This window comes from Leptodactylus fuscus, chromosome 1 (assembly GCF_031893055.1).
Source record: "Leptodactylus fuscus isolate aLepFus1 chromosome 1, aLepFus1.hap2, whole genome shotgun sequence".
NCBI lineage: Eukaryota > Metazoa > Chordata > Amphibia > Anura > Leptodactylidae > Leptodactylus > Leptodactylus fuscus.
The window spans coordinates 48,817,824-48,827,862 of record NC_134265.1 but is presented as its reverse complement, the minus strand read 5'-3'; the positions used below and the strand labels follow the sequence as shown (position 1 = coordinate 48,827,862).

At 40.0% G+C, this 10,039-nt stretch overlaps 1 protein-coding gene across 1 annotated transcript; it reads left to right on the top strand.

Annotated features, from left to right (window-relative positions):
- The first annotated feature begins 216 nt into the window (after nt 1-216).
- Nucleotides 217-5,619, top strand: CD180 (CD180 molecule). Its single transcript, XM_075262408.1, has 3 exons — nt 217-312; nt 1,660-1,826; nt 3,882-5,619. The coding sequence occupies exons 1-3, from the start codon at nt 217-219 to the stop codon at nt 5,617-5,619; spliced, it is 2,001 nt and encodes a 666-aa protein (XP_075118509.1).
- Nucleotides 5,620-10,039: the final 4,420 nt, after the last annotated feature.

The window sequence follows — 10,039 nt, the reverse complement described above, 5'->3', positions numbered from 1 at the left end:
ACATAACGTGATATATACAGTACATATCTCATCACACCCAGCATAACAACCATCCACAAAGATTGATAGTTTATGGCTACCTAAATCTTACTGTACGGGCAGCCCCAACCCTTTTCAGGAAGCGTTCAGTCACTTCTACAATGACTTTTCTTCCGGGCAGCAGTTTATACTTCCCCAACAACGAGGAATGAGAAGTCTCACGTCCCTCTCCCAACAATGGCTTTTACCATCTGCTTAGTTTTTTTGCTTTTATTTTATCCGGTGTTCTCAAAGGAATCTGAAGAAGAATTAGCAGAACCGGCCTGTATTGAGGTAGGTACCAGACAACCTATATAGGCTTTAGCATTGCTATATTAGATATATATCACTGCACATGGTGTGCTTACTGAATATGTATATAAAGTATGGTATAGGGTACATTGCTTTACCAATGTCAATGAGTATTTAGGGTGCACAATATGGACAAATTAAAACTACAAGAGCCTTTACGATACCCCATTCTAATCCCATAGGCAATAATATGTAGATAACACGGCTCCCACTCATCTGAGAAAGTTGGACATTCTACAATCTCCATTCTACTTCATACGAAAGGTTTTCGATGGGGTTACGTCAGGGTTCTGTGCTACCCCAAGCTATGACTCTTCATTTGTTGTAAAACTACAACTCCCAGCATATGGATTAGAAGTCAAAAGCATGTAGAATAAACATATAAGCCACAGTAAAGAAGGAACATGGTATAACACAATGTGCAGTATATGTAGTCAGAGTCACCAGACCTTAGAGAACACATATGCATGACAACCACCTGTCACTTATACTCAAATCCCTCAACGCATGGAAGACGCTCACATCATCCATCACAGACAGATGTTTCATTAACTTTTTTCCCCCTAAGTGTTATTAATATCTTAATACAATTAAACAGTACACAAGATTAATGAGTGATCATGATCAAAGGGGGAAGATACAGAGACATCATCTATGGAGAAAGTGGAAGAAGCTTGCAGATATTACCTGCACGTATGTGTAATGTGATAAGGCAATCTAGATTGTCATGAAGAATCATCTTCTGTGATATTAGCAGAAAGAAAAGGGGGTTACTGTGCTAATCCTCACTATACTTGGGGTCCAAAGATGATATTAAGATGGCTGTGTGGTCTGAGATATTTAGGATACTTTCATATATGTGTTGTTTAATCCATTCTGTTTTAAGAACAGAAGAACGAATTAAACAATGCAGACATATCCCATGAAACCCTATAATGGGATCCTTTGGGAATCCATTGTCCTCTCCTTAACATCCCTGGTTGTACTTACATGACTTTTTAGTCCATGATTTTAGACGCATTCTCCACCGCCATTTCCAAAAGCTTTGGATCTGCACTTTCACCTGTATCAGCTCCTTGTCCTACAATACTCTCCCTATATATGGCCAGCTGACGCTGACTTTGCCGGCGTTACAGGTGCTTCTATTCATTTCTATGGGAGCGTGCTGTTCGGATCAGCTGATCTGAACAGTGTTCGCTCATCTCTACTCAGGGGAGTAATCGCATATCACATCCTAAAGTCAAGCAGCACTTCAATGTCAGGAAGTTATAAATCCTTTATTGTTCTCTACGTTTTGTGCATTATGTAACTTTCTGATGGAACTTTCAGGTTCTTGTCAATAAGAGCTACAGTTGTGAGGGCCTAGGACTGCAGAAGATACCCGACCTTCTACCCAACAGCACCGAGAATCTGGATTTCAGCTTTAACTCCCTGCTCGCCCTTTATTCCTGGGTCTTTGGGCGTTTAGAAAGCTTGGTATATTTAGATTTATCACGGTAAGTAATAATAAGTAATTTTATCAATCGACAATGGTTTTATCGGTTCCATAAAATGTTTATAGTTGTGTAATTTGTAATATCCTTTATATAGAACTCCCTTGTATCTTGTTTAACAAGTTCTCGAGTTGTGGTATACTTGGGATAAGTCAGCAACATCAGATCAGTAGGGGGGCCGATACTGGGACACCCACATGGATCAGCATTTAGATGAGCTTACCAAGGATGACGCTATATATTGTAGGATGGCGCTATATATTGTAGGATGGCGCTATATATTGTAGGATGATGCTATATATTGTAGGATGACGCTATATATTGTAGGATGACGCTATATATTGTAGGATGGCGCTCTATATTGTAGGATGACGCTATATATTGTAGGATGACGCTATATATTGTAGGATGGCGCTATATATTGTAGGATGACGCTATATATTGTAGGATGACGCTATATATTGTAGGATGGCGCTATATATTGTAGGATGACGCTATATATTGTAGGATGACGCTATATATTGTAGGATGACGCTATATATTGTAGGATGGCGCTCTATATTGTAGGATGGCGCTCTATATTGTAGGATGGCGCTCTATATTGTAGGATGGCGCTCTATATTGTAGGATGGCGCTCTATATTGTAGGATGGCGCTATATATTGTAGGATGACGCTATATATTGTTGGATGACGCTATATATTGTAGGATGACGCTATATATTGTAGGATGACGCTATATATTGTATAGCAGCTGTGCTTGGTATTGCAGCTCAATATTATCCACTTAAATGGGACAGAGCTGCAAAAAGGCAACGTGAGATCATTGGGCGGTAAAACTAAAGTGGTGCTCACCTGTCCCGCTGTTTTAAACAACTGATCATGGATCGTATCCCTGCAAATATGGTACCAATTTTTTCACCAGTTCCAGAGAACCCTTTTGTCATATTGGCACCTTCATACTGGAATAGCAGGGTTGAACCAGCCCACCAGGGTATCAATACATGCCCTTTTGGGCCTTGACTGCTAGATATTAGTAGGCTCCTATGCTAAGACTACCCAAATTTTGAGTAGAATTTGGAGCCAACCCCTCTTATAGGTTAATTCCTAAACAAACTATTAAACATATACATGACTGCAACAACAACTGCAATTAAAATTTGGCATGACAAGTTCTATATACATTGCGAATGGGCCCTAAAAACCTAACTTTTTTTTTTTTGTTATAACTTCACAGTGCAGGAGAAGAGAAACATTGTAATATAGCTGATTAAATCTGTACAATAGAAGTCTATGAAGAGGAAAGAAGAGAGGAAGTGGAGATATTTTTATATAGAGAGACATCAGCACTATAAAGAGACAATTCTCTTTCACAACACAGCTGTGTTATCAGGAATTACTATCCAGTCTTCTCCTGACAGAAATGACAATGGTGTAGACCAAGGGTAGGGAACCTTCAGCATTCCAGCTGCTGTGAAACTACAACTCCCAGCATGCTCCATTCACTTTCATGGGGGTTCCAAGAACAGCAGAGCAGGTATTCACGCTGGGAGTTGTAGTTTTGCAACAGCTGGAGAGCCGTACGTTCCCTACCCCTGCTGTAGATGGTTTCATTTGTCTGTCTCTCTCCTTCTCGAACCTCCCCTTTCCATAGACTGCAATGTAAACTGACCCTGGTTGTGTATGGAGTATGCACCAAAAATCACTGATAAGAAGTAAATACAGAAGTAATTTGTTCATTTAGTTTTGCAACAGCTGGCGAGCCGTACGTTCCCTACCCCTGGTATAGGCCCTTCATTTTTCTTTAATGGAGGATATTGCAAAGTTTGTTCCCTTCAGTTGCACTATGGATTTGTGAAACAAATAAAATGTTACTTACACTTCAACCAGGCCTAAGCAACTCCACTCTGACACAGCGAATAAGATGTAATTTTTCTAGAAGTGAAAAAAAAAACTTTTAAAGTACTTAACATGCACATCAGGCACTCGGCCCCCATTTCCATGGGGAATCCTTTAAGAAATTGTTTTATGTTTGTCGCTTTCTCTTTACTATGTCACAGGTGCGGCATTAACTGGATCTACAATGACGCCTTCGGGAACAATACCAAGCTTACTACAGTCATGCTTACTGGAAATCCCATACTGTATATTGCCGACACTGCATTCCTAGGACCAACTTCCCTCCAACATTTATACCTACAGGAAACCAACATAGTAGACTTATCATTCCTTCCCTTGAAAACCTTGAAAGGACTGGAAACTTTACATTTGGGAAGTAATTACATCTCCTCGATAAGATTTCCTCAAGACGTTACCTTGGACAACTTGAAGCTGGTAAACTTTGCATCAAACCTGATCAAAACAATAACCGTACAAGATTCCGTGTTCCTTAACAAAATTAGAAATTTGACTTTAATTCTAAAGGGAAATGATATCGAATACATTGAGCCCAACACTTTCAACCATAGTGACTTCCATCACTTGGACCTCACCGGCTGTGGCTGGAGTAAAGACATATCTTCTCTTTTAGATGGGCTTAAAGATTTAACCACATATACCCTTAGAATTGGCACATTTGCTGATGTTCCTACTGATTTTGACATAGAACCAAAGAGTCTGAATGGACTTTGCAATATTACAGTGAAGGAGCTCAGTCTACAATATAGGCACATAGATGAGCCGTCACAGGAAACTTTCTCCTGTCTAACCAAGATTGAAAAACTGGACCTGACGGCCACAAACATTCAGTCTCTTCCACAATTGAGTCAACCTAGTGTCACAAAAGAACTTATTCTAAACCAAAACCATTTTCGCAGTCTTTGTGATATAAACTCAGCCAGTTACCCAATGGTCACACATCTAGACATAGCTGAAAATCAAGATACTTGGGATTTGGGGTCCAAATGTTTAGAAAGTTTATCAAATCTGAAATACTTGGACCTAAGCCACAATGACTTTCACAAAGCAAAATGTTGCGGTTCTCAGTTCAGTGGTCTACATAGCCTTTCACACCTGAATCTCAGTTACGGAGCCCCACTGCCATTAGACAACCCAGCATTTCCCGAGAACAAGCAACTGGAAGTTCTCGATTTCTCAAATGTCCATTTGTTAGTAGAGGATTGGTCAAGTCCTTTCAGTAATTTAGCTGATCTGAGAATGCTGAACTTGTCTTACAGCTATATGAACACCAGCCACATGAAGCTTCTTGAAGGCCTGACCAACTTGGTTTTCCTAGACATGAAAGGAAGTTCATTTCAGAAAGGGACCCTCAATGAAGACAACCTGTTTTCCAAAACTCCACAGCTCGCTACTCTAATACTTTCTAAATGCAACCTAGAAGCCATAGAGAAACAAGCCTTCCAGAAGTTGAAGAACTTGAAATCTGTTGACTTTAGTCACAACAAACTAACCACGTTTCCTACAAATGCTTTTGAAAGCCCAAGTGATATTTCCTTAAATTTAGCTTTCAACATGATCTCCATTATCCCTATTGGTCTGGTCCAGAATATATCAACTAAAAGCACCATCAATTTAAGTTACAATCCTATTGACTGTTCGTGCTCCAACATAGAGTTCCTAACCTGGTACACGCAGCATGAAGAGATCTTTGTAGAGAAGACAAATACGAGGTGTGGCTCACCACGGTCACTGGCTGGTACAGAGGTGACCAAAGTAACAATAACTTGTGGATTTCCTCCTATTTATATCATAATCATTGTGGTAGTTTCATTGGTTTGCATAATAATTATAACATGCTTAGTACGATATTACAGGAGGTTGGTTTATTCTTCCATATAGAGAACACATTTGTCAAGAAAGATCTTAAAAAGGACCTGTCACCACTCTTCAATAGGTGTTGATCCGCTGACTCCAACACTGCTGAAATATTTGCTCTAGTCCCCACCATTTAATAGCAATCAATATGATAATTACTCTCTATAGTCAGCAATATAGTAGACAGCCTGGGACCGCCCACCTGACAGTAGACAGCCTATTGAGTGCTGAAAAATAATAGTACCCATAGCTCAGGAATGGCGAGGGCTAGAGAAAAATTCGAACTGTGCCACAATCACCAAGGTGGCCTCTACTGAAAAATACAAAGAGCTGGATATGGTAGAGGTGGCGGATGGGACAGATTTAAAGGGGTTTCCCCACAGATAGCACTTACAGTACTTCCATATGAACAGGATAGGTTGGCAAGTTTCAAGAAGTAAGGCGCACCAAGGTAAACACAACCAGCCATTACTCAATGTGCTAGCTTGTTACGCAGACAACCTCTTACCACCAGCTCAGTCAGCTATATTTTCTGCATATGCAGGAACAAAAGAAAAGGTCTATAGTTCATCTAACTAATAGAACACATGACATAATCCCAATCTGCTTCTGCAAATTTAGGACATTTTTTTTTCTTCTCCAGCTTCCGAAACCCAGAACTTTAAGATTTTTTTTTTTCTGTTCACATAATCCTATTAGGGCTGATTTTCTGAGGGACAAATTGTACTTGCTATTGGCACCATTTACTATTCCATTCAATGTACTGGGAAGACACAAACAAATTCTAAGGGGTGGATTTAGTTGTAACATTTTATTATTGGTTTTCTTTTTGCAAGTTTAACTGTAGAATAAAAATGGCAAGTTACCTTTATTCAGTACATAACCGAGATTGTAAGCCTGTGGGCAGGGTCCGCAATGCTACCTGTACTATGTATGTATGTAAAACTCTTCACTAATGTACAGGACCATGGAATAAATGGAGCTACAGAGATAATAATATTCAGTACAATCACAGGAATACAAACGTTAGATTGATTTTTTTAGGCTTTAACACAATAATAAAAAAAAAAATTAGAACAAAATTTTCTTTGCATTGCCATATTCTGACCCCAAGAACTTTTGAATTAGGTTTTTTTCCTTATTGCATTCATTGGACAGAATAAATACGTTTACACTGTAATGCTTCAGACATTGATCTAGGGAAGAGTAGGTTTGTTGTGGGTGCTGATGATCCCCAGAAAAATGCTGGCGCCCAGGTCTAATTTATATATAGAAAAAAATAAATAAATAATAAAAAAAATTATATATATATATATATATATATATATATATATATATATATATATATTACACACACACACACGTACATACACTTACTAAAAAAAAATAAAAACCTATATATTATCTATCTACAGTATCTATCACTATATTTTTTACATTCTTTTAATCTCCCTAGGGAGTTTGCTCTTTCATACAGTATACCCCAGGACTTCTGTTTCCCAGTATATTGTATTACATCAATACAAGCTAAACTTGACAATCCTTCAAGCCTTTGACAGGTCTTTTCTATAAAAACAAGCTTTGTTTTAAGGTGATCACAAAAGTGACTTGTCACCTCTATTCTATGTTACGGTACGATTCCTGGCATACCAAATTTATATAGTATTATTTACATTTTAACTAGAGATGAGCGAACACTATTTGAAACAGGCATTTCGAATAGCACGCTCCCATAGAAATGAATGGAAGCAGCCGGCACTCAGACTTTGCCGGCAGCCGGCCGCTTAACCCCCTGCATGCTGGCTACGTCCATTAATTTCGATAGGAGCGTGCTATTTGAAATGGCTGTTTCGAATAGTGTTTGTTCATGTCTAATTTTAACCCCTTAACAAAATTCATTTTTCCAAATAGTAGCCATATTCTGGCACCCATAATATCTGGGCTGATGATCCCCAGAAAAATGGCCATAATACAGCAGAGGCCCAGCAGAATATTTAAATAACGAACATCCACTCTGCTATTATGGTAGATGTCAGGAAAGGATGAAGAATGCAAAAAATGGATGCAAACGGATGGCCATCCCATTTTTTGGATGGATAGGAAAGTATGGTATACTATATTTTTGGGTCCTATATATATATATATATATATATATATATATATATATATATATATAAGAGCAGAGAAGGATAAGGTGATCATACTAAAGTGCATGTTCTCAGGAACATGAATGTCAAAGTCAGATCAATTTGGGTCTCACTGTTGGATGGGGTGGAGAATGGGGTGTCCTATGTTGCTTCTGCTGCCACCCCATTCTATTTCATACAAGTAACAGGGTCCTGCAGGTGAGGGTAAATGTTAGTGAGAAAACCCCTTTAGATATTGGCTAATCAAGGGTTGCAAAGTGAAGAGGTCCTTGGATACCGATCTATTTGTATGTCATTAAATATGGTATAAATCAGAATGCCAGGGATTTCTGTTCCCCTTGCTCAAGCCAAGAAAACTCATACCTTACTAATGTCAATAAATTTGTTATTAGACTAAATTCTGTATGAAAACCTTCAGTTCAACTTCAAGACAAAACGAGACTGAGGAACTAGAAAAAGTATGAAGCCCCAGCTGTATATGGAGTCAGAGGAATTTCTTGATTCATTTACATCAGATATAATTTCTGCCATACCCTGCAGCTCAATTACTTCCCATTTTCAGTATTGCGTTTTATTGTTAGTCATAAAACTATTACGGAGGGTGGAAACCTGTGGGAATGTCATTTTTCTGATATAGTAACACAGTTGTCTCCATGTCTATACAATGCCATGTAACCTAAAACGATGGGTGTGGGTACAATGCATCAGGTTGAAGATAAGACTGTCCACAGTAGGTCAGAGGATTGTCAAGACTGGATACAAAATGTTACAGTATTAGTCTATATGGATTAATCCACAAGCAGACATCTAGAACTAGTATAAGGTCTTCACAATTTTTCACACCGTGGAAAATTAAGAAAACTGATGGCCTCGGATTACTACTTTCCAGGCTTCCGGCTTTCACTTGCTCATTAGTACAAAGATATTTTTTCCTTATCATTAGCCCCTGGTGAACATGGCTGATCAGTGGAGGGTCTCGTGCTGCAGGTAGTGTGGCTGATCAGCGGATGGTCTCGTGCCACGGGTAGTGTGGCTGATAAGCAGATGGTCTCGTGCCACGGGTAGTGTGGCTGATAAGCAGATGGTCTCGTGCCACGGGTAGTGTGGCTGATCAGCGGATGGTCTCGTGCCGCAGGTATTGTGACAAGATGGAGCAGGACGCTTTTTTTTCTCACTGTCCTACTTTGATCTTTGCCTCCCTTTGAAAATAATGGGAAGCAAATTCAGGACACATGAGACGAAATGTCTTAATATCAACGCCAAATTCTTCCCTGTGAACAAACCCTTTGAATGCAGCCTAACGTCATATATACAACGATAAAATTATTACTATGATAAAATCCTGACTCTGTGATTATATACAATGGACCTCCTTGTTTCAATCATCCCGAAACGGACTAGTTTTCTTGGGGGGTCAGCGTAACCTGAAGCACCTGAGCCCAATATTGACTTACCATGTGATATCTAAAATCATGGAGTCTTCTTATATTGTAGAAAGGATCCCCCTCCAGACCCGAGCAGTTCTGTGCTGTATTCTAGGAGCACAAATATTACACTTTGTTATTGTTATGGGTAGGATTGGAGCCTCCGCAACGCTGTGTGGGGGTTCCCCAGTCTCATCCTGAGCCAGACATGGGACTTCCAGTTTTTGGCTTAGCGACGGGCCGGAGCCTATTTAGGATTGGCTCTGGACTGACGCTAGCTATTCAGAGTTTCCTAGTGTTCCTGATAGTAAGCGTTTCTCTCCTCTGATTGCCTGTGCTCTGACTCCTTGCCTTGACCTCTGATCTCCTGATTTGTGTACTGTGCCTGCCTCTTGCTTATGACCCCGGCTTGCCTTAAGACCTCTGCTTCCTGAACACCGATTTTCTACTGCTCCACTACTCCTGTTACCGACTTGGCCTGCCTGACCTTCCCTTTGGATTTTCCACTGCGCTGCCCTCTTGTTGATGACCTGGACCGTATGACTACGTTTTGGCTCTCGGCTACCACCTGCCTCAACCATCTGGATTCTTGGACCTGCACCATTACCCAAGACATCTGCTGATAAGAGTTTTCAGTGTCTGGTTCTACTGTGATTTGTGGTGCCCTGCGTGTTTGGTGTTTCCAGGCCTGTACCGCTCTGCCCATCAGTGCCGCCAAATCCCTCCCCACTGTCTGGGGCTCTGGTGTTATCCATTACTTATTTTCACCACAAAGTGGGGATAATTTATTAAAGGGGTTATGCTATGAGATGAGAACAGGAGGTCCTTTCCTCCCAGGCTGTATGTGGGTGACCGATGGTGGACGCTACAATA